This window comes from Amblyraja radiata, chromosome 26 (genome assembly GCF_010909765.2).
Source record: "Amblyraja radiata isolate CabotCenter1 chromosome 26, sAmbRad1.1.pri, whole genome shotgun sequence".
Taxonomy (NCBI): Eukaryota; Metazoa; Chordata; class Chondrichthyes; order Rajiformes; family Rajidae; genus Amblyraja; species Amblyraja radiata.
This window is the reverse complement of record NC_045981.1, coordinates 25,215,365-25,242,582: the sequence shown is the minus strand read 5'-3', so window position 1 is coordinate 25,242,582 and position 27,218 is coordinate 25,215,365. Positions and strand designations below refer to the sequence as shown.

Below are 27,218 nucleotides of genomic sequence, written 5' to 3'. Positions count from 1 at the left end.
TTTCCTCAACCCGTAATACTGACTGTCCTCAATACATTTCCATTAACTGTCCCAAGTTCCACAATCTTCATGTCTTCCTCCATGGTTTCATAGAACATAGAGCAGTACAGCACAGGAACAGGGCCTTCGGCCTGCAATGTCTGTGCCGAGCAAAACTAATTTCCTTTGCCTACATTATTCTATGTCATGACTGCAAGGTATGCAATCTCGTTCAGACTGAAATGTCTGAATGACAATAAAGGATACTTTATGCTTTATTTGATCCATATCCCAACATCCCAACATATTCATGTGCCCATCTAAAAAGCCTCTTAAATGTCACTATTTTATCGCCCTTCACCACCACCGCTGGCAGTCCATTGCAGATGCACACCATCATCTGCGTTAAAACTTGCCCTCTGATCTTTGACATTTCCATCTTAGGAAAATGTTTCTGACTCTCTACCCTATCTATGCACCTGATATATTTATATATTGGTTGTACTTCCCTTAATACCAGTTATCTCCTGCATTCTTTTTGCCTTCCTGGTTCCTTTTTAAGTATGCTTTAAATTTCCCGAAACTTCTCCAGTATAATGTGGATAAATGTGAGGTTATCCACTTTCGTGGCAAAAACAGGAAAGTGGATTATTATCTGAATGGTGACCGATTAGGAAAGGGGGAGATGCAACGAGACCTGGGTGTCATGGTACACCAGTCATTAAAAGTAGGCATGCAGGTGCAGCAGGCAGTGAAGAAGGCGAATGGTATGTTAGCATTCATAGCAAAAGGATTTGAGTATACAGGGAGGTTCTACTGCAGTTGTACAGGGTCTTGGTGAGACCACACCTGGAGTATTGCGTACAGTTTTGGTCTCCTAATCTGAGGAAAGACATTCTTGCCATAGAGGGAGTACAGAGAAGGTTCACCAGACTGATTCCTGGGATGTCAGGACTTTCATATGAAGAAAGACTGGATGGACTCGGTTTGTACTCGCTAGAATTTAGAAGATTGAGGGGGGATCTTATAGAAACTTACAAAATTCTTAAGGGGTTGGACAGGCTAGATGCAGGAAGATTGTTCCCAATGTTGGGGAAGTCCAGAACAAGGGGTCACAGTTTAAGGATAAGGGGGAAATCTTTTAGGACCGAGATGAGGAAAGCTTTTTTCACACAGAGAGTGGTGAATCTCTGGAATTCTCTGCCGCAGAAGGTAGTTGAGGCCAGTTCATTGGCTATATTTAAGAGGGAGTTAGATGTGGCTAAAGGGATCAGGGGGTATGGAGAGAAGGCAGGTACAGGATACTGAGTTGGATGATCAGCCATGATCATATTGAATGGCGGTGCAGGCTTGAAGGGCCGAATGACCTATTCCTGCACCTATTTTCTATGTTTCTATGTCTATGTCTATGTTTCCAGTATTGCACTTGCTCCCAGCTGCGTATACCTGCCTCAAGCCTCCTTTTTCATGACCAGAGCATAATTTTCTCTCTTTGTCCAATCTTCTTTACGCCCACCTGCCTACTTCTTCACTCTAACCATGGATAGGTGCATGGATACCTTGAACTCTTGTCATCACGCTTTCAAGGCATCCCACTTTCCCATGTTCCTCTGCCCACAAACAACCTTGACCAAGATCCTGTCTATGACCATCAAAGTTGGCCAATCCCATTTCAGAACTTTAACTAGCGGACCCTATCTTTATCCATAACCAACTTAAAGTTAAGATGGTTCCTAAAAGCTCACTCACAGACACTTTCCCTTCCCAATCTTATCTTACACCCTTCCCAATCTTTCTTATCTCACAGCCTTTTGTCTTCTTTTCATTTCAGACCTTCGTCCACCTGTCTGCCAATCAACCCCCCCCCCCCCCCCCCCCCCCCCTGTCTGTATCCACCTATCACTTGCCTGGCTTTGTCTTGCCCCCCCCCCCCCCCCCCCACCTCTTTTCTAACTTCTAATCCCCCGTACTACAATAAATCGGATGAAGGATCACAATCTAAAACGTCACCTAGCCATGTCTTCCAGAGATGCTGCCTCACCCATTCCAATAACTTCACCATATTTACTGGTTTCTATGTGCGGTTGACTCAAGTTACTGGTTTACATTGAGTGGTCACTGCTCGTGTTGTACTGATTTCTCTAAAAATCATCAGACACTGTTGCAAACTTGGCAGAAAGTTTATGTGGGGTCAGAATTTAATGGTGTTGGAAAATATGCACTAAAAAAGATGAACAGTGGAGGACTCTTTCTCCAGATTGTCCCACTCACAATGCAGGTTCATTTGTACACCAAGTGCAATAATTTCTGTATTTAAGCTGCGTTGTTCGTACTGTCTTTCACGCCAGCGCACAACAATGAGAAATAAATTCAGGAGCTCCGTTCACAGGTGAATGTGATGAGTGATTGCAACCAAAGCTGGAAAGCACTATGCTACTTGGGGAACACACAACAGAACATTGCACATTCGATACAAGGGTGGGTATCCTGCTTTTCAAGAGATCTATTCCAAGGTAGGAAATCCAGTGGTGTGGGCCCATTCAAAGAACACAGTGGATTGTGGTGGGACTGGTGGTCAGACACAGCAAAGACTGCTCTGTTGCTGTCATGGAGTGTGGCTGTTTAAGTCTCCAGTCGTCCATTCTTTCACAATGGAATGGCAAGACAGCTGTGATCGCGGTAGACATTGCAAACCTGACAGATTTTGCACACGAATTAGGGTGTGAACCATCCTAATGTTTTTTTTATTGTTTTTTCTGAATTCCAGGATTATATTGCTGTTAACCCAAATAGGCATTGGCATTAACGGCAGCATCATTGAGTAGATCCTCAAAAAATTGTCAGATATCAAACAACCTTTCCCTCCATAAAATCAAAATGAGTCTGCTAACATTTGCAGATACATAAGTGCCCTGTTAATGATAGATCTTAATTTTTCATAGATGAACTGCCATCAGGCTAATTGATCTTAAAAACTATTATTTCAGTCTCTCCTTTCTTAAAGAATAGCATTACACTTACTACCATCTAATTTTCTGGAGTTATTCCAGATTGCTGGGAATTTTGTAAGATTATGGCCAGTAATCCATTGTTTCTGCAAAAAGGGCAGTCACGGTGGCACAGCGGCAGAGTTGCTACCTTACAGCGAATGCAGCGCCGGAGACCTGGGTTCGATCCCGATTACGGGTGCTGTCTGTACGGAATTTGTACGTTCTTCCCGTGACCTGCATGGGTTTTCTCCGAGATCTTCGGTTTCCTCCCACATTCCAAAGACGTACAGGTTCGTAGGTTAAATGGCTTGATATAAGTGTAAATTGTCCCTAGTGTGTGTTAACGTGCTGGGATCTTCGGACGGTGCGGACTTGGTGGGCCGAAGGGCCTGTTTCTTTGCTGTATCTCTAAACTAAAGTAAACTAAACCCTAAATTACAGGTGTATGGATTAATTTTCTCTAGTGCTTCCTCTACCTCTTATTGCTGTAAAGTTCGGGCCTTTGGTTTGTTTACTGTTGATTATTCGATGTTACTTGCTAAAACTCTCCTAAATCTCAAACTCACGATTCACCTTGGCAACATTATAAGCCCTTTTAAAAAAAAATCAAATATCATATTTAACTTTCCAAGTTATGAATAGATTTTTTTTATAAAACATGAAGTGTTTTATTTCTCAGTGAAATGTAAAATGAGTATTTTGAAAAACTTATTTTTAATTGCCAATTACCAATCTACGGCAAAATCCATTGCCAAACTTTTTGAGTTCATTTCTTACTTAACCTTAACCAAGCAACCGCATACCTACATAACCTGTTATGTTAATTCACAACTCCAATTTTCAACAGATCAGTGGCTCTTTCAAAATTAAGTTTAAAAATGCCATTATATCGTGATCACATTTTCTCCCCCAGGATTCCTTACTATGAAATTATTAATTGGAACTGCCTCAATATACAAAACAGTCAGAACTTTATCCCAGCATGGAAATGTCCAACACTAGAGGGCGTAGCTATAAGGTGAGAGGAGGAAAGTTTAATGGAGATGTGCGGAGTAAATTTTTTACACAGAGAGTGGTGTAGGCCTGGTACGCCTGGAGACAGATACGATTGTGACATTTAAGATGTGCAGGGAAGTGCAGGGAATAGAGGGATATGGATCATGTACACGCAGATTAGATCAGTATAACTTGACCTCATGTTCGGCACAAACATTGTAAGGCGAAGGGCCCGTTCCTGTGCTGTACTGTTATATGTTCTATAAGGTCAACTGAGGTCTAATCCTTCAATGGTTCCATTGCGCATTTTTGCAGAAAACTCTCCTGAGAGCACTTTAAATTAATCCTCCAAATTGACTTGCTGAGTCCATTAGAAGGTAAAAGTCTCACATGATCCTCTGGGCCAAGCTCATTCCTCACCTCCACCTCATGTCATTCCTTATTGTGAGAGGTAACAGCACATTGCAGACTCTTCTACTGCCCATTTCCATTTTGTCTGTCCTTTCAAAATATCAAATACTCTGAAAGATGCAAACACATCTCTATAAGGTACACAAAATTGCTGGAGAAACTCAGCGGGTGCAGCAGCATCTATGGAGCGAAGGAAATAGGCGACGTTTCGGGCCAAAACCCTTCTTCAGACATCTCTATAACATCACTTTACACTTTAGATACAGTGTGAAAACAAGCCCTTTAGTCTACAGAGTCTGCTGCAACCAGTGATCACCTTATACACTAGCATTATCTTACACACTAGGGACGATTTACTATTTTACAGAAGCCATTGAACCTACAAACTTGTACATCTTTGGAGTGTGGGAGGAAATCGGAGCACCCGGAGAAATCCCACGGTCACAGGGAAAACGTACAAACTCCATATAGATAGCACACATAGTCAGGATCAAACCCAGGTGTCTGGTACTGTAAGGCAGCAACTCTACTGCTGCGCCATTGTGCTGCTAGCACAGTTGATCTTAATTGAGATCAAATTTAATTTCATGTAGCCAGAAAAAAAGTTATTAATTTAATATTTGACTACATTCCCTGAATCTCCACTGTATAGGCGGAATCAAACACCGATTGAGTGATTATTTTGCAAGCATCCATGTTCAGTCTGCGACAATGGCCTTAGTTTATGACCTACCGTTCTTTGGCTTCTTCCACTGTTCCAACAAATTCCAAGGTAAGTCGAAGGAACAACATCTCAATTTCCACCTGGGCATTTTACAGCTCTAAGAACACAACCGTGAATTCAACAATTTCAAATAGCCAGCCCTTCCACTTTGAGTCAAGACTGGCCGTTCCTAGTGGAAGGTCATCAACCTGCAACAATAACTCTTTTTCTCCCTCTGCAGAAGCTGCCTAACCGGCTGACCATTTCCAGTCTAATTTGTTTAGCAACTGTGCATCAGAATTAAAACATTGCTTTAGACAATAGACAATAGGTGCAGGAGTAGGCCATTCGGCCCTTCGAGCCAGCACCACCATTCCATGTGATCATGGCTGATCATCCCCAATCAGTACCCTGTTCCTGCCTTCTCCCCATATCCCCTGCTTTCTTTTATCCTTCCTTTTTCGTTATTTATCTCCATCTATTTACCACTCCTCCATTCAGAACAGCAACAAGAAATTTAAAAATGGGATTAATATTCTATTAGTATTACAGGGTGGTTGATGGTGTGCCATGACTAACAAGCTGGGGGTGGCATCGAAAGATCTGCCCGTTATATCCAAAATCTGTTACAAAGGGGTCCGTAAAAACGAGGGTTTACTCTACTGCTATCCTGCCTAAAAATATGGTGAAATTGGAAATAAGCCTTCAAATCACAGACAATGTCATTTCCACTCCTTTTAAACAAGCTACTGATTTGCTGAGCCTTCTAGACAATAGATAATAGACAATAGATGCAGAAGTAGGCCATTCGGCCCTTTGAGCCAGCACCACCATTCAATGTGATCATGGCTGATTATCCCCAATCAGTACCCCGTTCCTGCCTTCTCCCCATATCTCCTGACCGCTATCTTTAAGAGCCCTATCTAGCTCTCTCTTGAAAGTATCCAGAGAACCGGCCTCCACCACCCTCTGAGGCAGAGAATTCCACAGACTCGCAACTCTCTGTGTGAAAAAGTGTTTCATCGTCTCCATTCTAAATGGTTTATTCGTAAACTGTGGCCCCTGGTTCTGGACACCCCCAACATCAGGATCGTGTTTCCTGCCTCTAGCATGTCCAAACCCTTAATAATCTTATATGTTTCAATAAGATTCCCTCTCATCCTTCTAAACTCCAGAGTGTACAAGCCCAGCCGCTCCATTCCCTCAGCATATGACAGTCCCGCCATCCCGGGAATTAACCTTGTAAACCTACGTTGCACTCCCTCAATAGCAATAATGTCCTTCCTCAAATTAGGGGACTCGTTTGTAAAATACTAAGAACAGTGTTAAAAATGCCAAGCTATTCTGATTTACACAATAAATAGCAGGACCTCACCTTTCTCAAAAGGGTCCACCGATGGTGACTCGAGGAGTTTTTTGATGACGTTCACATCATTTGCTCTTGCAGCCGAAAACAGAGGTGTCTCAGTGATCCTGGAGGGGAGGAATTGCAAATGGCATGGTGAGGACTTTGGAATATCAAAGAATAGAGGCAGGAATATGCCATTTGATCCCTCATGTCGACTCCACCATTCAATGCTACTTTCCTGCACCTACCAATAATCCTTTAGTGCAAAACATGTCTATAAATTCTCCCAATCTCTACTTTGAATACATTCTGTGACCAAGCCTCCATAAACTGTTGAAAATTCCAAAGACAATAACCTCTGGATGAAGAAATTTCTTCTCATCTTAATCCTGAATGGCTGGCCCCTTATTTCAAGTCTGTGACCCTTGGTATACATCCCTGCCAACAGCAGAGACCCAAACTACTTAATCTATCCACCTATAACACGTTTGACATCTTAAAAATCAATCTGTTGATCCTTCAAATGCAGGTATATCCTGCCTTGGGTATTGGAGACTAGATATGTACACAATGTACCAAGTGTCGTCTCAGCACACTTGCTATGGTGAAAGCCCTGTACAATTGCGGTAATATGTAAAATATTTCTACTCTTTCCTCTGAACTGCCTCAAGTACACAGATGCTTCCTTTCAGCGATTCTGTACAGAGCCCGCAGGTCTCTCGGAACACCCGACACTTTTCAACATCTCGTTGCTTAAAATAATATTCTGCTTTTCATACAAAATTGAATGACTTCACATTTCTCCGCATTGTCCTGACCAATTCACTGCATCCTCTTGAAGACTTCCTGTTTCCTCCTCGCACTCACACTGCCTTGGCATCATAAGGAAACTAGGACATGTTATACTTAGTTCCAACTAGTTACAGCATCATTTACTCCCACCGTGTCCATCAACTAATTTGTAGCCTGCAAAAGTATATTAACCACATTCCAACCTATTTTTATTTTGTTCAATAATTATTGACCATCTTCTATAAATGTTGTTCCTTTGTTTAAGAAAGAAAGTTGAGAGAATCCAGGGAACTATAGGCTGGTGAGCCTCACATCAGTGGTAGGGAAACTATTGGAGAGGATTCTTTGAGATATGATAGTTGATCATTGTTTTTCGGACTGAAGGCCAATGAGCAGTAGTATGTCTCAGGGTTCAGTGCTGGGCCCATTGTTGTTTTGTCATCTATATCAATGATTTGGATGAGAACATACAAGGAGGAAATGGAATATTTTACAGGAGCCCAAGTTATAGGATCAGAATTAGGCCATTTGGCCCATAAAGTCAATTCCGTCATTCAATCATGGCTGATCTATCATTCCCTCTCAACCCCATTCTCCTGCCTTCGCCCCATAACCCCTGATACCCAATGGGTAACTTTTTTTACAGAAAGGGTAGTGGGTGTATGGAACAAGTTGCCAGAGGAGGTAGTTGAGGTGGATCACACTACTTAAAAGACATTTGGACAGGTACATGGATAAGATAGGTTTACAAGTCCATGGGCCAAACACAGGCAGGTGAGACTAGTGTAAAAGGGGCATGTTGGTCAGTGTGGGCAAGTTCATAAGTTCTAGGGGCAGGATTAAGCCATTCGGCCCATCGTTATTCACCATTCAATCATGGCTGATCTATCTTTACCTCTCAACCCCGTTCTCCTGCCTTCACCCCCTTAACCCCTGACAAGTTGTGCTGAAGGGCCTGTTTCTACACAGTATGACTATGTCTAAATATACCATCTGCCCCTTTCTAATTATAATAAATCCATTCCTACCAGACTTACTATCAAAAGAAACTGTTCCTTTCTATTTTATCAAAGCTTTCCTTTATTTTGACCACCCTAAAGTTAAATGAAAGTTGGAACGTTAATGGCCCTGTCTCACGGTGCGAGTCCATCCACGAGTGATCCCGAGTTTAAAACAAATCAAACTCGTGGTAATCACGTAGAATTAATGAAGCGGGAACGTCGGAGCTCGTGGACGTAACTTAGCGACTCGTAACACTAACGGCGGGTACTCGGGAAACTTGTTAACTCGTGAAAATCTTTCAACATGATGAACAAGTCAAATTTACTCGTTGTAAAAATGTACTCGTTGTAAAAAGTAAAAATTTTAAACTTTTAAACTCGTTGTAAGAACGTAGTAGCCCATGAGTTTACCGTAGTGACTCGTGAGTCTAACGTGGGCACTCTTTAACTCAGCGGGACAGGCAGCATCTCTGGAGAGAAGGAATGGGTGACGGGATGACGTTTCCAAAATTCTTGACGTTCCCGCTACGTTAATTCTATGTGATTACCACGAGTTTGATTTGTTTTAAACGCAGGATCACTCATGGGTGGACTCGCACCGCGAGACAGGGGTTTTAATTGCAAGTCTTTCTTTTCGGTATTAGGTGGTAGTGATGCAGCAGGTGTTGCTGCTAACTCACAACTCAGGATCAGGATTCAATCCTGACCTCGAGTGTTGTCTTGGTGGAGTTTGCATGCACCCTCTGTGATGGTGTGGGTTTACTCTGGATGCTCCAGTTTCCTCTCACATGCCAAAAACGTGCTGGTAGGTGAATTGGCTGCTGTAAATTATCCCACATATTGTAATTGTAATTAATTTATTAGCCAAGTATGTAAACGTACAAGGAATTTGATTTGCCAACAGTCATACAAAAAAGCAACAAGATACATAACCACATAAAAATTAAACATAGACTTAAACAGCCACCACAACGGCGTGTGAGAATCCCTAGGGCACACAGCATTAGCGGAGACCCACGGCCATCAATTCAATGACCGGGCCACACACACACTCCTTCACCTTGATGTGACGAGAGTTGTACCGACCACTGTCACTCTCTCTGCAGTCCCTGTCCGCCCCGAACAGTCAGAAAGCCGTTCACGCTCGCACTAGACTCCAGGATGTCCTCATGGAGCCATGTCCCCGCAAAACACAGAAATCACTGCATTCACGGCACTCCCTCCGAGTCCTCACCAGTACAGGCAGCAATGTCCAACTTGTTTTTTCGGCGACCTCACTTTCCCCACTGTGATGGAAGGCAAATAACTGCTTTCCTTCTTTCTCATGCGGTCGGGTCAATCTAAACTTCCGCAGATGGGGCAATCAAAGCTCCCGCATCGGGGCGATTGAAGCTCCCGTGATCGGGGCAGTCGAAGCTCCTGCAGTTTTAAGAGCTCCCGCAGTCCATCCCTAACAAAGGGACCACCAGCTCCACGATGTTAAAGCCGCAGTGCAGACGGAGATACAATGAAACGGTCACATCTCCCTCGAGGAAAGAGATAAACAAGGTTTCCCCCCCCCCGCATAATACAAAAACGAAAAGTACACTAAAAACATACAAGTAAACACAGACCAACAGCAAAAGAAGAAAAAGACGAGACAGGCTGTTGGTGCGGCTGTATATATGTGGCAAAGGTAATGAAGGGACATTGATAGGCCTGTGAGACAGAGAAGAATTTGCAGGGGTTGGGGGAAATTAGATGAGGGAGAATGCGATTGATGGATTTGCTCTCCTGAGAGCCGGTATGGATAAAATGGGCCAAATGGCCTCCCTGTCTATTGAATTAGTAGTCGATAGAGTTATACAGTCCTTTCAGCACAACCCATTCATTGTCTCTCTGAGCTAGTCCCATTAGCCTACATTTGGCCCATAATCCCTCCAAATCTTTTCTATCCATATACCCGTCCAAATGTTTATATAAATTTGTAATTGCACCTGCCACCGCAGCTTCCTCTGACAACTCGTTCCATATACACACACCACCCTCTGATTGAAAAAGTTGCCCTACAGGTCCCATTAAAAGTGTTCACTCCTTAATTAAATCCACACCCTCTTGATTTGGACTCACCTATCCTGGGGGAAAGACTGTGACCTTATCTTCACTCCCCGTGATTTTCAAACATTTCCCTCAGCCTCCTATGCTCCAGGGAATAAAGCCCCAACCTATGCAGTCTCTTCTGGCAACTCAAGCCATCCAGTCCCATTAACATCCTCGTTAATCTTTTCCAAACCCTTTCTAATAGCCCCAAAGTTTCACCTTTAAAATCAGTTGCTGAAATGTGGAAGCGCCAATGTTATGACGGACAGTATGAAGTGGCGCTGTCACAGTCTTTATTGAGGAAATCTTTGGGGTGCTCCTTCCAGCAGATATTGATTACCTCTCTATCCTTGTTAAGCTCTCCCCCATTTTTTGCTCTCAGCAGTTTGGCTCTAGGTTGTTAGAGACACTGATGTTTCACAAAAGAATCCACACATGACGCGTGGACGCAGACAGGAGTCCCGGATGGTAGTTTGCCTCCCTGGTGCCAGGGTCAGGGATGTGTCTGAACGTGTCCAAGAAATCCTGAAATGGGAGGGAGAGGAGCCTGAGGTTGTGGTGCATATAGGTACCAACGACATAGGTAAAAAAAGAGAAGAGGTCCTGAAAGAAGAATTTAGGGAGTTAGGTAGAGAGTTAAGGAGAAGGACTGGAAAGGTAACAATCTCAGGATTACTGCCTGTGCCACGCGACAGTGAGAGTAGGAATGGAGCGAGGTGGAGGATAAATGCGTGGATGAGGGACTGGTGCAGTGGGTATGGATTCAAGTTTCTGGATCATTGGGACCTCTTTTGGGGAAGGTGCGACCTGTACAGAAAGGACGGGTTGCACTTGAACTCAAGGGGGACCAATATCCTGGCGGGGAGATTTGCAAAGGCTACTGGGGAGACTTTAAACTAGTATGGTTGGGGGGAGGGACTCAAATTGGGAAAGCTAGCAGTCAGTGTGTGAAGCAGGGGGCAGAGAATGGTAGCACTCTGACCCAAAATGTAGGGGAGAGAGAAGAAAAAGAAAATAATCAGAGAATAAGAGAGGGTGGGTTTCTTAAATGTGTATATTTTAATGCTAGGAGCATTGTAAGAAAAGTGGATGAACTTAGAGCCTGGATTGACACCTGGAAGTATGATGTTGTGGCGATCAGTGAAACATGGTTGCAGGAGGGCTGTGATTGGAAACTAAATATTCCAGGATTTCGTTGCTTCAGGTGTGATAGAATTGGAGGGGCAAGAGGTGGAGGTGTTGCATTGCTTATCAGGGAAGATATTACAGCAGTGCTTTGGCAGGATAGATTAGAGGGCTCGTCTAGGGAGGCTATTTGGGTGGAACTGAGAAATGGGAAAGGGGTAGCAACACTTATAGGGGTGTATTATAGACCGCCAAATGGGGAGCGAGAATTGGAAGAGCAAATATGTAAGGAGATTGCAGATATTAGTAGTAAGCACAAGGTAGTGATTGTGGGAGATTTCAATTTTCCACACATAGACTGGGAAACACATTCTGTAAATGGGCTGGATGGGTTGGAGTTTGTAAAATGTGTGCAGGATAGTTTTTTGCAACAATACATAGAAGTACCTACTAGAGAAGGGGCGGTACTGGACCTCCTGTTAGGAAATGAGATGGGTCAGGTGGCAGAGGTATGCGTTGGGGAACAGTTCGGGTCCAGTGATCACAATACCATTAGTTTCAATATAATTATGGAGAGGGACAAAACTGGACCTAGGGTTGAGATTTTTGATTGGAGAAAGGCTAACTTTGAGGAGATGCGAAAGGATTTAAAAGGAGTACATTGGGACAGTTTGTTTTATGGGAAAGATGTGGAAGAGAAATGGAGTACATTTAAAGGTGAAATTTTAAGAGTACAGAATCTTTATGTCCCTGTTCGGTTGAAAGGAAATCGTAAAAATTGTAAAGAGCCATGGTTTTCAAGGGAAATTGGACACTTGGTTCGGAAAAAGAGGGATATCTACAATAGTTATAGGCAGCATGGAGTAAATGAGGTGCTTGAGGAGTATAAAGAATGTAAAAAGAATCTTAAGAAAGAAATTAGAAAAGCTAAAAGAAGATATGAGGTTGCTTTGGCAAGTAAGGTAAAAGTAAATCCGAAGGGTTTCTACCGCTATATTAATAGCAAAAGGATAACGAGGGATAAAATTGGTCCATTAGAGAGTCAGAGTGGCCAACTATCTGCAGAGCCAAAAGAGATGGGGGAGATATTGAACAGTTTCTTTTCTTCGGTATTCACCAAGGAGAAGGATATTGAATTATGTGAGGTAAGGGAAACAAGTAGAGTAGCTATGGAAACTATGAGGATCAAAGAAGAGGAAGTACTGACACTTTTGAGAAATATAAAAGTGGATAAGTCTCCAGGTCCGGACAGGATATTCCCTAGGACATTGAGGGAAGTTAGTGTAGAAATAGCAGGGGCTATGGCAGAAATATTTCAAATGTCATTAGAAACGGGAATAGTGCCGGAGGATTGGCGTACTGCGCATGTTGTTCCATTGTTTAAAAAGGGGTCTAAGAGTAAACCTAGCAATTATAGACCTATTAGTTTGACGTCAGTGGTGGGCAAATTAATGGAAAGAATACTTAGAGATAATATATATAAGCATCTGGATAAACAGGGTCTGATTAGGAACAGTCAACATGGATTTGTGCCTGGAAGGTCATGTTTAACTAATCTTCTTGAATTTTTTGAAGATGTTACTCGGGAAATTGATGAGGGTAAAGCAGTGGATGTTGTGTATATGGACTTCAGTAAGGCCTTTGACAAGGTTCCTCATGGAAGGTTGGTTAAGAAGGTTCAATGGTTGGGTATTAATGGTGGAGTAGCAAGATGGATTCAACAGTGGCTGAATGGGAGATGCCAGAGAGTAATGGTGGATGGTTGTTTGTCAGGTTGGAGGCCAGTGACGAGTGGGGTGCCACAGGGATCTGTGTTGGGTCCACTGTTGTTTGTCATGTACATCAATGATCTGGACGATGGTGTGGTAAATTGGATTAGTAAGTATGCAGATGATACTAAGATAGGTGGGGTTGCGGGTAATGAAGAAGAGTTTCAAAGTCTACAGAGAGATTAATGCCAGTTGGAAGAGTGGGCTGAAAGATGGCAGATGGAGTTTAATGCTGATAAGTGTGAGGTGCTACATCTTGGCAGGACAAATCAAAATAGGACGTACATGGTAAATGGTAGGGAATTGAAGAATGTAGGTGAACAGAGGGATCTGGGAATAACTGTGCACAGTTCAATGAAAGTGGAATCTCATGTAGATAGGGTGGTAAAGAAAGCTTTTGGTGTGCTGGCCTTTATAAATCAGAGCATTGAGTATAGAAGTTGGGATGTAATGTTAAAATTGTACAAGGCATTGGTGAGGCCAATTCTGGAGTATGGTGTACAATTTTGGTCGCCTAATTATAGGAAGGATGTCAACAAAATAGAGAGAGTACAGAGGAGATTTACTAGAATGTTGCCTGGGTTTCAGCAACTAAGTTACAGAGAAAGGTTGAACAAGTTAGGGCTTTATTCTTTGGAGCGCAGAAGGTTAAGGGGGGACTTGATAGAGGTTTTTAAAATGATGAGAGGGATAGACAGAGTTGACGTGGAAAAGCTTTTCCCACTGAGAGTAGGGAAGATTCAAACAAGGGGACATGACTTGAGAATTAAGGGACTGAAGTTTAGGGGTAACATGAGGGGGAACTTCTTTACTCAGAGAGTGGTAGCTGTGTGGAATGAGCTTCCAGTGAAGGTGGTGGAGGCAGGTTCGTTTTTATCATTTAAAAATAAATTGGATAGTTATATGGATGGGAAAGGAATGGAGGGTTATGGTCTGAGCGCAGGTATATGGGACTAGGGGAGATTATGTGTTCGGCACGGACTAGAGGGGTCGAGATGGCCTGTTTCCGTGCTGTAATTGTTATATGGTTATATGGTTATATGGAACTTCTTTACTCAGAGAGTGGTAGCTGTGTGGAATGAGCTTCCAGTGAAGGTGGTGGAGGCAGGTTCGTTTTTATCATTTAAAAATAAATTGGATAGTTATATGGATGGGAAAGGAATGGAGGGTTATGGTCTGAGCGCAGGTATATGGGACTAGGGGAGATTATGTGTTCGGCACGGACTAGAGGGGTCGAGATGGCCTGTTTCCGTGCTGTAATTGTTATATGGTTATATATGTTATATGGTTATATATGATGAATCCATGCATGAATCCATGATGAACGGTCTCAAACAGAACGTCGTATTTATCTTTCCCTTTCCACAGATCATGCTGAATCTGCTGAGTATTCAGCATTTTAAGATCTTATTTGAAATACGATGTTGGCTATGGCAAACCTGCATTTCAAATATTTTGTCATGAGGACAATCACAACCAATTGACCACCACCACCGATCTTAATTTGCCAATCATCACCGCTTCACATATGTCCAACTATCATTTGACCCCATCCTACATCCCCAATTCCATCAGCCGAAACAAGGGTTATGATCCAAAATGTCATCTGTTCATTCCCTCTGCTGACCTACTGAGTTCCTCCGGCACTTTAAATTTTGCTCAAGATACCAGCATCTGCAATCTCATGCAACTCCATTGCTCTTAGCTATCCTTATTCTTCCTAAGCCAAGCATTCCTTTCTATAAGTTCCTGTCTTTTCCAACTACAGTACTAAAGTTATCGAGGAGAATCAGTGGGCAGTGATTGCTCAAGATAGAAACAGAATATCTCTTTGGACTCATCTATAGTTTTCATGGTTGGGGCATCTTTGCTGATGGTTGGTTCCATGTTAGCGAAAGCCATTGGGTCAGGAGATTTTTAGTTTAGTTTTGTTTAGAGATACAGTGCAGAAACAGGCCCTTCAGCCCAACGAGTCTGTGCCGACCAGCGATCCCCATACAATAGCACTATCCTATACACTAGGAACAATTTACAATTTTTACCAAAGCCAATTAACCTACAAACCTGTACTTCTTTGGAATGTGGGAGGAAACCGGAGCATCCGGAGAAAACCCACGCGGTCACGGGGGAGAACGTACAAACTCGGGGAGAACGTACAAACTGTACAGACAATATCCATAATTAGGCACTGTAAGGTAGCAAATGTACTGCTGAGCCACCATGTCGCCCTGCAAGCCCTCAGCTCATTCCACAGCAGAATCACAGAGACATGGCGAAATGTTCATCATGACGATAGTGTTCCTCTGCCTATTTTTCTTCCTGTAGGAGTCCAGAGCGTTGTTCTTTGAGCTGACAATCTCCTGCCCACCATGTTTCACAGTCAAATAATGTCCATTTTAAACTGTCTGAATTTCTGGGAAAATGCAGAGGAATGATGTGCAACATTTTTGCGGTAGGAGCTGAACATGAGGGCCCCAACATTCCAGAAGGTAGCCTGTGTGGAGGTTCCTGTGACATGGCATGGCTAATACACACCAGCTAACATATGGGCTTGGTGGAATGAGGCCAAGACACCAAGGGGGTCCAAGACAACAGGAGAGCAGCCACTGTTGCATAGTCTTAGTGTGCACATATCTCTGTGTTCCACACATCCTGGCATTATGCACCTGTACAAACACACACACAGTGACTAGTGGTGTGCCTCAGGGATCAGGGCTCTTGCTGCTTGTCAACGATTTGGATGCAAATTTTCAAGGCATGGACAGTAAGTTGACGATGACACCAAAATATATGTTATTGTAGACAATGTATATGGTTATCAAGAAGTACAATGTGATCTTAATCAGCTGAGCCAGTGTGTCGAGGAATGGTAAATGGAGTTTGTTTCAGATAAGAGTGAGGTGTTGCATTTTGGGCAGTTAATACAAGGCAGAACCTTCTCAGTGATTGTAAGGCCTTGTGGAGTGTTGCAGAACAGGGGGATCCAGAACAGGGGGATCCATGTGTACATCGCTCCATGAAAATGGCATTACAGGAAGATAGGGTGGTGAAGAAGGCTTTTGGCACACAGGCCTTCTTCAGCCAGGGAATTGAGTATAGAAGTAGGGTTAAAAAAAGATTGGATTAGGTTTCAGGTCACCTATACATGTTCTCCTGAGATGCTGCCTGACCCACTGAGTTGCTCTAGCACTGTGTTTTTTTTTTGGTAAAACAGCATCTGAATTTCTTTGTGTCTACATAGAAGTTGAGATGTTACGTTGCAGTTAAACAAGGTGTTGGTGAGGTTGCAGTTGGAGCATTGTGTTACATTTTGGTCACCTGCTGTTGAACAGCTGCCATTAAGATGGAAAGAGTGCAGTGATTTACGAGGATGTTATGAGGACTTGAGGGTCTGAGCTATCAGGACAGCGTAAGCAGGCTAGGACTTTCTTCCTTGGAGCGCAGGAGGCTGAGGGGCGATCTTACAGAGGTGCATAAAATAATGAGGGGAATAGATAGTGTGAATGTGGAGCCTTTTTCCCCAGGGGAGTATAAGCATAAATTAAAGGGCATAGGTTTAAGGTGAGAGGGGAAAGATTCAATAAGAGCCTGAGGGGCAACATTTTCACACAGAGGATGCTGGGTATATGGAACAAGGTGCTAGATGTAGTGGTTGAGGCAGGTAAAATAACACCAATTAAAATACTTTTGGACAGATACATAGATAGAAAAGATTTTGTGGAAGACAGGCCAGGAAGGGAAAATGGGACTAGCTAGGAGAGGGTATCTTGGTGGGTGTGGACAAGTTGGGCCTAAGGGGCCTGTTTCCATTCTGTGTGATTCTATGACACACACATTCACAGTTATGTTAGATGCCCCCTGTTATAAAACATTACTCAAACAATCTCCAATTATACACCATCTCGTTAAAACTAACCATTGTTTAATATCAAATTACATGCCCATCATTGTCAACATACTACATCCCTGTTTCACGCAGCCTCGTGTTAAACTACTATTCGTTACAAAACCTCTAGTTACAATACGTTACTCTGTCATTACACTTGTCCAAGTTACAAAGCTCCCAGTTACATATCTATCCTGTTACACAACTACATGCAGCAAGTCCTTAAATACACGTATCAGAAATATCTTTTCACTGACTTTGGCAGTCACATAGTTTGGCAATCCCTCTCGTACCTGTCCCTACTTCAACCTCAGCTGGATTATCAGCATTCGTCTCCTCGGGACTTCAAGCCGTCATTTCAACCAAGGACTCTCAATTTAGGGAAAGGGAAATATGCTCGGAAGGACACCTGCTGGGAATGCAAGGAAACAAACTGCTGGTGTAGAATCCAAAAGTATGACCCAATAGCTACTTATCATACACGAGCTCGGCCACTGACTATTTAATCATCGCAGGTTTAATCAGACTCGGTGTCTGCCCCCTGCCTCGTTTCTAACAGCAACTGGAAGTGCAGATTTCGGAAGATTTCAGTCCCTCTCTCCTGTTCAAGGAAGGACGGCATCTAGCTCTCACCTCTTCTCCTGCAACACGTGAAGTTTGCTGACTTTCTCCTCCCACGCGATCCTTGGTTGGAGTTTCAACATTAGCTTGTTGATACAGTCGGAGACAGACCATCTCCCGCTTCCCGTCAGAAATCCCACCATCCTTTATCTGTTGCCTCCAGCTCTTTTTTTTCTATAGCCAAGAAAAAATGTCAGGATCCTGAAGTAAATGCTCCCACTATTCCCAAACAGTCCCTCGAAGTTATCAATGCCCTTGAAGTGGGCAAGAATTTGCCGTGAGCCTTCACCTGTTCAGGGCCCACATCCACACAGCTTATGACCTGTATTGTGTTGACTTCATGGTTTAACCCCCTTCTGTTCACTGAGCAGCGAATAGAACAAAGAACAATGAAACTTGTCACATGCAGAATGAAGTTCATTGCAGAGTGGAGGCAAGGGATAGCTCCATGGTCCGAGATGTGGGGACATCTCTCTTTATTTCTTGCTTGTTTGAAGACAGGTCTACACTGCCCCTTTAAGAAGACATTAAAGAGGTTGGTGACACAACACCTGACCTGCAATGGTCACTCCTACCGAGGGCGTAGTCAAGTCAGCAGGATAATTTTCTTTTAACTTTTGGCAAACGCTTATGGTGCAGAGTGATTAGTCGGCAAGGGAATGAGGGCCAGGTCTAGATCTCACATCAGGAGATGACAAGCTTCCCAACAACAAATACAAACAATCAGTTCCACTGATTATATCATACTGTGCAGTGTTTCCATACCCGCGGAACTTGTTATTACCTGGAATAATTGTGGTAAATAATACTCATAGATACATTGATCTAGGTTAGTAAAACAAGATTTGATGCGGCAAGATGCAGTATAACTTCCAGCACGGACCATTCTGTGCTGTATATTCATGATGTGTAATCCCACTGATCTGGATTACACGTTTCCTTTCCCTTCCTCCTCTATTCCAATGCTCTCTCTTGAAGGTAGCAAATCTTACTGCACAGAGTTTCCCAGACACCAGCAACCCCAATACCTGCCTGAATATCTTCTCTGCATTCACTAGTCCAAGGTTAATTGAGCCTGATTCAGTTACCGCAACACCACCAAACCACATCCACGCGTCCCACAGGATTAGCATGTTCATTACAACCAACAACTGTTATCCTGGCTCAGATCAGCAAACAATAACAGTGCATTCTGATGAAAGGTCTCGACCTAGACGTCACCTATTCCCTTTCTCCAGAGATGCTGCCTGACCCGCTGCTTTAATTCAGCATTTTGTGTCTACAGTGCATTTATAAAGCAGTGAAAAATCCCATAGGATTTTGAACATATCAAACTTTACAAAGTTGTCTGGACCTCAGGTGATGGAACCTGTTCTCAAAGCCTTTTCCTGAGAAGACTGAGGAAATGCGGCATGTCTCCAGTGACTCTTACAAACTTCTACAGATGCATCGTAGAAAGCATATTGTCATGTTGCATCACAGCTTGGTTTGGGAATAGCAGACGGTACAGAAACTTGAAAGCGCGCATCACCACATTAAGGAACAGCGTCTTCCCCTCGACTATCAGGCTTCTGTATGGTCCATCTATAAGCTAGGGTACTGTTCAATTCACCTTTACCCACTTGACGACATTGGACTTAGTATAAGGAAGTGATGCACTACAATGCTGAGAACTATATTCTGCACTCTGTACCTTTCCCTTTGCTCTATATATTACAAGAGTTTGAACTGATTGTTTCGACCTATGGTACATCAGATCTCCTTGACAAACAAAGTTTTTCACTGTACCTCGGTATATGTGACAATAAGCAACCTAAACCTTAACATCTCCAATCAGAGACATTTAATACAATTGAAACAGAGTCAATTAATGTAAAAAATAATTTGCATTATTGAAAAATATCAAACTTATTTTAAAACACATGTGTGATTAATTAAAAACAATATTAATTAAAATTGTACTTGAGCCTGTGCCTATCAGCAGAACAAGAGGTCAGATATACTGATGTGTTCCTCCTTCTGTGTTGTCATCTGCAAATGAGGAAGTCAGGGGCTAGCTGACCTACCACGAGCACCTCACCAAAACGTTGCCATGAGACAAATCCACTTTAGCCCAATAGGATTGATGATTAAAAGCTCAGTCAAAGATAGGTTTTAAGAGAAATCTTAAAGGCTAGGAGAGATCAAGGGGTCTTAAAATTAATTCCAGTTCAGGGCCTCATTATTTTAAAGTACATCCATTAATAAAGTAATTACAATTGGTAATGTCCAAGAAATAGAGGAACAAAGATCCCAGTAATTGTCTTTTGACTTATAGGAGCTGAAGAAAAAGAAAGAAAGGGGAGAGAAAAAAAAAGCAATGTAATGTTTCATGTCAATGATCCCTCATCTGACCCATGATTCATCATGAAGTTTAAAATTGGAGTTTCACATTACCAGTGTGGAGCTCTCTTACCTTGCACGTTCTTCCAGGGTCGCTGCTGCTGTCCTGCTGACCTTTAGGCCTCTGGTTGGTGGCAGCAACCATGCCAACTGCCTACTGATCCTGTCAAAGTCCTGCTGACCACCTGCCCACGTCCCCCATGGACATGGGTCAGAATTGCAGCACAATTGGAAAAGTAGATGGAAAACCTTCCTTACATTTATGAAAATCCAGTCCTAGTTATCCCTTGTACTGTACAAAGCATAGGCCCAACCAATATCAGAATGAGTCTATTATCTGCAAAAACTAACATCAAAATCAGCACTCCGAAAGACACAAAGTGCAGGGGTATCTCTGTGGATTAGGCAGCATATCTGGAGAACATGAATCGAGACCCTTCTCCAGGCTGATTGTAGTAGAGGGTAGAGAGTTGGAAAAGAGGTGGGGGCAGGACAAAAGCCTGGCAAAAGATGAGTGTATTCATGTAAGAGAGGATGGGGTTGATTGGCAGATGGCTGGACAGAGGCCAGTGTGAGATATGAAGATAAGGATAGAAGATGGACGAAGTGCGAAGACAAAGGAAGGCATACAGGTGGAAGGGGACAGGAGGAAGGCGAAAGGAAGAAATGGGTGCACATCCAGCTGAAGCAGGGGGAAGAAAGGGGGGAGAAATGGGGGGAGCAAAAGTGGAGCATTCTTTACCTGAAATTAGAGAATTCAATGTGCATTCCATTGGGCTGAGTGGAATATGTTCTGCCAGTTTGTGTGTAGCCTCATTCTGGCAGACCCTGGTGAACCAAGTGCAAATTTTCGGCAAAATGGTCACCTAGTATGCGCTTGGTTTACCAATTAAAGAAGGCCAGGTTGGGAGCACAGAATGCAGTAGAGGAAGTTAGGGCAATTGAGTTGTGTGTGGGTGGAGGAGGTAGCATCAATGCAGTCGTCGATGTAGCGGAGGTAGAGTTCAGGGAGAGGGCCATGGTACGCTTCGAACAAAGATTGTTCGATGTGCCCTACAAAGACACAGGCAGGCGTGCCAGGGCCCTATACCCAAACTCTACCTCCGCTACATTGACAACTGCATTGGTGCTACCTCTTGCATCCACACACAACTCACTGACTTCATCCATTTCACCAATAACTTCCATCCTGCACTCAAATACACCTGGACCATTTCTGACATTTCCCTACCATTTCTAGACCTCACTATCTCCATCGCAGGTGATAGACTACTGACCGACATCCACTATAAACCCACTGACTCCCATGGCTATCTGGACTACACTTCTTCCCACCCTGCTTCCTGTAAAGACTCCATCCCCTACTCCTAATTCCTCCGTCTACGCTGCACTTGCACCCAGGATGAGGTGTTCCACACCAGGGCATCGGAGATGTCCTCATTCTTCAGGGAACGGGGGTTCCCCCTTCTACTATAGATGAGGCTCTAACCAGGGTCTCTTCTATACCCCGTAACTTTGCTCTCACTCCCCATCCCCCTACTCGTAACAAGGGTAGAGTCCCCCTTGTCCTCACTCTACCAGCCGTCACATGCAACAAATAATCCTCCGACATTTTCGCCACCTCAATGGATCCCACCACTGGCCACATCTTCCCATCTCCTCCCCTGTCTGCTTTCCGCAGAGAGCGCTCCCTCCGTAACTCCCTGGTTAATTCGTCCCTTCCCACCCAATCCACCCCCTCTCCTGGCACTTTTCCTTGTAACCGTGGGAAATGCTACACTTGTCGCTTTACCTCCCCCCCCCTTGACTCCATTCAAGGACCCAAGCAGTCTTTCCAGGTGCGGCAGAGGTTCACCTGCACCTCCTCCAACCTCATCTATTGCATCCGCTGCTCTAGATGTCAGCTGCTCTACATCGGTGAGACCAAGCGTAGGCTTGGCGATCGCTTCGCCCAACACCTCCGCTCAGTTCGCAATAACCTACCTGCTCTCCCGTTGGCTCAGCACTTCAACTCCTCCTCCATTCCGAATCTGACCTTTCTGTCCTGGGCCTCCTCCAGGGCCAGAGTGGGGACCACCGTAAATTGGAGGAGCAGCACCTCCTATTTCGCTTGGGCAGTTTACACCCCAGCGGTATGAACATTGACTTTTCTAATTTCAGGTAGTCCCTGCTTTCTCCTCCCCTTCTCAGCTCTCCCTCAGCCCACTGTCTCCGCTGCCTCCTTTTATTCTTCCCGGGCCCCCCCTCCTTATATGCTGCCTCACCCGCTGAGTTTCTCCAGCATTTTTGTCTACCAACGATCGTCGTGGACTCAGTGGACCGAAGGGCTTGTTTCCACGCTGCATCTCTAAACTAAAGTCTATATAATTTTTTTAGAATATTCGGTGACATACTGAATCTTTTAAGAGGGCAAAGGTGCGGGTGTACCTTGTTTGTGATGACATCCAGGTGCCGATCCCTGGATAGGTCATCCAAGATGCAAATGCCCAGGAATTTGAAGCTGCTTTCTCCTTTCTCCTAGCTGCTGCCAACAAGGCTTTCCTCCTCCCATCAGCTGGAACAGAGTCATGAATGTTGAATAGAGATATCATATAACCATATAACAATTACAGCACTGAAACAGGCCATCTCGACCCTTCTAGTCCGTGCCGAACACGTATTCTCCCCTAGTCCCATATACCTGTGCTCAGACCATAACCCTCCATTCCTTTCCCGTCCATATAACTATCCAATTTATTTTTAAATGATAAAAACGAACCTGCCTCCACCATCTTCACTGGAAGCTCATTCCACACAGCCACCACTCTCTGAGTAAAGAAGTTCCCCCTCATGTTACCCCTAAACTTCTGTCCCTTAATTCTCAAGTCATGTCCCCTTGTTTGAATCTTCCCTACTCTCAGTGGGAAAAGCTTATCCACGTCAACTCTGTCTATCCCTCTCATCATTTTAAAGACCTCTATCAAGTCCCCCCTTAACCTTCTGCGCTCCAAAGAATAAAGCCCTATATCCTCCAGTAACCTCCTCTATCATTTCTTCAGCTGTTATCCTGGCACTGCCTCAGGGGCCATGGGCTCTGTGCCTCTGCCTCTTTTCCTTGGGCATTGGCTGCTCTTTGTAGGATAGTTCAACAGGCAGCACATCTAGTCTCCACATCTGCTTTGTGTGCATAATTGGGTATCCCTGGTCTAATACAAGCATGAACATTCGTGGGGAGATCAATCATGTTTTCCACTAGTGCCTAAACTTGCGTTGTTCTCACTGTGTCTGTAGACAGCTGCTTAAGTAGAGGTCATATGACTATACGAATAGCTGGAAAAGTGGAGGGCAGCCCTTATCGTCATAATCCATCCCCCTGGGCAGAGACAAACACTGAAAATGCCCAGCTTTATGCGCTCCTTCAGAATGAAGGGGGCAAGTGGGGCAGCTCTGTTATATTGTTATATTGTTATATTGTTATAAGTGTACTTTATGGATGCATGGCATGGGGAAATTCTCCTCAGGTTCCACAACAAGCTGCAACACCCTTTCCTGTTGATGAAAAATTCCATGTTATTACCAAGAGTCTTATGAGCACCCGTGGCTGGCTGCACTCACAGAAATCCAGCAGTGCTGGCAATTCCACAGCCCAACATGTCACATGCTCCACATTAAAATTCTATCTTCATGAATGCAGTGGTTTTTTTGTTTTTTTTTATTTAAAAATATATTCAATTATTTAAAATAATATTTACAAACCAGAACCCTCCACCATAATGCAATACAAACAAATATCCTAAATAAACTACTATACAACTATATTACAATCCTTATTGAGGATTAATTCAACCCCCTGCGGTGCCCAGCGGTCCCGGAAATCCCTTAGGGTGCCCGCGGACAGGGTGTAGTCCCTTTCTAACCCCACCTGGACGTGGACGTAACCCCGGAAAAGGGGCAGGCAGCCGGCTCGGGCAGAGCCCTCTTCCGTCTGGCATTGGATGGCCAGCTTGGCAAGGCCATGGAGCAAACCAATCAGGACATCTTCGGCCCTAGCCACTCCCCTACGCACAGGGTGTCCAAATTTGAGGATGGTGGGTGAGAAATGCAGCCAGAAGGCAAGGAGCAGCTCTTTTAGGTATTGGAACAGGGGCTGCAGCCGCACACACCCCAAATACACGTGGTACACAGACTCTTCCTGCCTACAAAAGTGGTAGGCGGCTGATGAGTCTGTGAACCGCGAGAGAAACAGGTTGCAGGGGACTCCTCGGTGCAATACCCTCCATCCCAGGTCCCCAATGTAGAGGGACCCCCTCCGGGGACCCCCCTCACGACCGGAAGGCAACACTGACCACCACTTAGTATCCAGACAGTGGACCAGGGCGAGGAAGTGTAGGGTGTGGAGGAGGAGCATGTACAGGACACGCCTCCCTGCATCTCGGAGGGAGATGAAGGGTGTCGAGGAAAGGTGGCTCAAGTTGTGTGGGACTGACTCCCGGGAAGTATTACGGCGCCTAGGTCCACGAAAACATCTGGCTGAACAGGGGTTTTAAATACTAAAAATATGAAAGTGAATTAGGTGTCAAATTAAACTTCTTTTTATGCTTTATCTGATGGGATAAATTGCAGACTTGAGTTTTAAAATCTCAAAATTTTGTAACATTGCTACTGTTAATGAACATAGGCTTGTGGATACTCAGATACTCATCTTATTCTGTTTGTTACCTAATTAAGATGACACCCAAGTTTCAGGAACTGCATTAATTATGTTATAGCGTACACCCATCATTGTAACAGAAAATTGGATCTACTGCTAGCAAAGTTAATTTTGCGGATAATTATCTTTTTTTGTTTGTTAGATAATTAAGTCTTTCTGAGCTCCATTCTGTAATCAATACCTCGTTTTACTGTTAGTCAAGTTTCTATGTAATCTGTCATTTGAGAATGTAATAACTATACCAATGTCACACTCGGCAGATCAGCTCAGATCAGCTGGTCTCCTGGTGTACACCCGTTTTAATAAATTGGCCATTACTTCGAACATCAACTCTGTGTGGCCTTTCCATTTTGCCCCTACTGGGACAATCCAACTTCTCGGCATCTATCCTCAAAATATGTTTCCTGCAATAATTTTGTGTTTTCTTTCCCTGCCTAAAGGGAGTGATGCAAGTGTCCTTTCTGGGCCACATTTTATTACAACATTGCCACCTCTTGGAAGGTAACTGCATTACGTGCATTTCAGTTTGCAAATTGGTGATTTAAAACGGGCCTAAATGTGTCAACGATGGTCCATAAATGGTGTTGATAAACTTTCAACTTTAGCTTTCCAGCCATAGAAATCTTGCTAAGGAATTCCAACATGGAAGCTGGGGTTCCCCTCTGATTAAATCAGGCAATCAATTATTCTGGACTTCAATGTTAGATTTAAAGGCCAAGGTCATCTTTTGTTGAACAGGAAATAAAGAAGATACCTTTATTGCCGGTACCTGTCATCATGCCATAACTAGACCTGTACTTTTGGACCTGATCAAGTTTCTGTCTTCCTCATCTGGTGAGCTCAATCAGATCCCCGATTTGGCAAGTGCAGATCACTGGATCAAAGCAAATGGCAAATGTTCCTCAAAATAGATCAGGCATCACAGCAAGAGCAGTTAGCTAACCTGCCCACTCATCATCTGTTTGGTGCAAAAGGTTATAGTCAGTCAGTTATGCAGTCACTGAATCACACAGACAGTTTCCATTTGGCTCATTCTACTTGAGGATTTTCAGTCCCCCTCCCATTGATTTTTGTCCAGTCCTGCACATTTTCCCATTATACTCGATCATTATAAGAAAATTACTATTCTATTGTATTTGTTTCGTGACACTTTTGTTATTGATAGCATTTTTTGCATGCCTTTTGCATAGTAATTGTTAAGAATCGGTATTGAATTGCTATAAGTAAATGAGTTAGTGAGCTTCTGAAAGGAGACATTAATATAAGATGACAAAGCATTGGTCAAAGTGATGAATTGTAACAGGATTAAAGGATCAGAAAGGCAAAGGGAAATAAATGTTTAAAATGATAATTCCAGAGCGCAAACATGGTCACTAATGGTAGAGCAAATAAGAAGGTCCATCCTCAAGACTTTGCAGAGTTTGTATATTTTCCCGTGACTGCATGACTTTCCTCCTAATGTTCCGGTTTCCTCCCACATTTCAAAGATGTGTGGGTTTGTAGTTTAATTCGCTTCTGTAAATTGGCCCTAGTGGGTAAGACATAGAACTAGTGTATGGGTGATCGGTGGTAAACCTGGACTAGGCGGGCTGAAGGGTTTTGTTTCCTTGCTGTATCTCTAAACTCAGAGGAACTAAATGCTCGGGTGGGGCATGGGTAAATGAAAGATTATGTGCAGTAGTGTGGGTTGGTCGAGAATGAGGCCTTGAGAGATTTAAACATGGGAACATTAGGATAATGTGATAACTAAGCATGGGAAACCCTGTGCACATGGATAAGCTCAACCTTTAGGAGGCAGAGATACTGGCAAGAACAGCAACAGAATGCTAATAAGGGAAGCAGAGAAGATATGAAAATGGCTTCAGTAATAAAAAGGCTGAGACAGGGGTGGACTATGTTAAAGAGATAGAAGCAGGCATGTCGGGTGACAGACAAAATTCAAACTGGAAGCAAATCCTTGAGTCACACAGGGCATGTGGATGGTGATCTGGTCATGAGATGGAATTAGTAAACAAATGACTCAAGTTTATATTGAGGGGTCTGGGAATGAGGTGTGAAAATAGTGGTTTTCCTGAATTGTAATTGCTGAAAAATTGCAGCTTGGTCAAACTGATGTGAAACCCAAAAGCTTGATTATATAAAGTTGGTGAATGGTGTGTGAAGAGAATTCTGCAGGTGATGGCAATCCCATTCACCTGCTCCCCCTGTTGTTCTAGGTAGGCAAAATAACATGTGAAAAAGATTAAGTCTTGGGGAAAAGGGAAGGGGGATGAAACTGATTCTTTGCTGGGAGCCAGCATGGATATAATGGACTAAATTAGCCAACTAAAAAAAATGTTGACTTTCTGAAATTCATCTTGTAGATTACACATGTTGGGAAAGGTACTGAATGTTTAGGATACTGGAGATAGTGTCCACCACGTAAGAAAACTGGAGAAGAAAACCA

The 27,218-nt window shown here is 43.6% G+C and overlaps 1 protein-coding gene across 2 annotated transcripts in view; it reads right to left on the bottom strand.

Moving 5' to 3' along the window:
• LOC116988067 (transient receptor potential cation channel subfamily V member 5-like) overlaps positions 1 to 18,220 on the bottom strand; it is a 50,338-nt gene extending 32,118 nt beyond the window's left edge. The window contains exons 1-3 of one of the 2 annotated variants that reach the window (XM_033044512.1): positions 17,990 to 18,220; positions 17,713 to 17,874; positions 6,455 to 6,552 (exon numbers count right to left, since the gene is read on the bottom strand). In XM_033044512.1, the coding sequence (XP_032900403.1) occupies positions 6,455 to 6,552; positions 17,713 to 17,843 (229 nt within the window). In that variant the 5' untranslated portion in view covers positions 17,844 to 17,874; positions 17,990 to 18,220. Of the gene's footprint in view, positions 1 to 6,454; positions 6,553 to 17,712 lie in introns of both variants that reach the window. The other variant, XM_033044513.1, reaches the window with a different exon arrangement.
• Between the last annotated feature and the right edge of the window lie 8,998 nt (positions 18,221 to 27,218).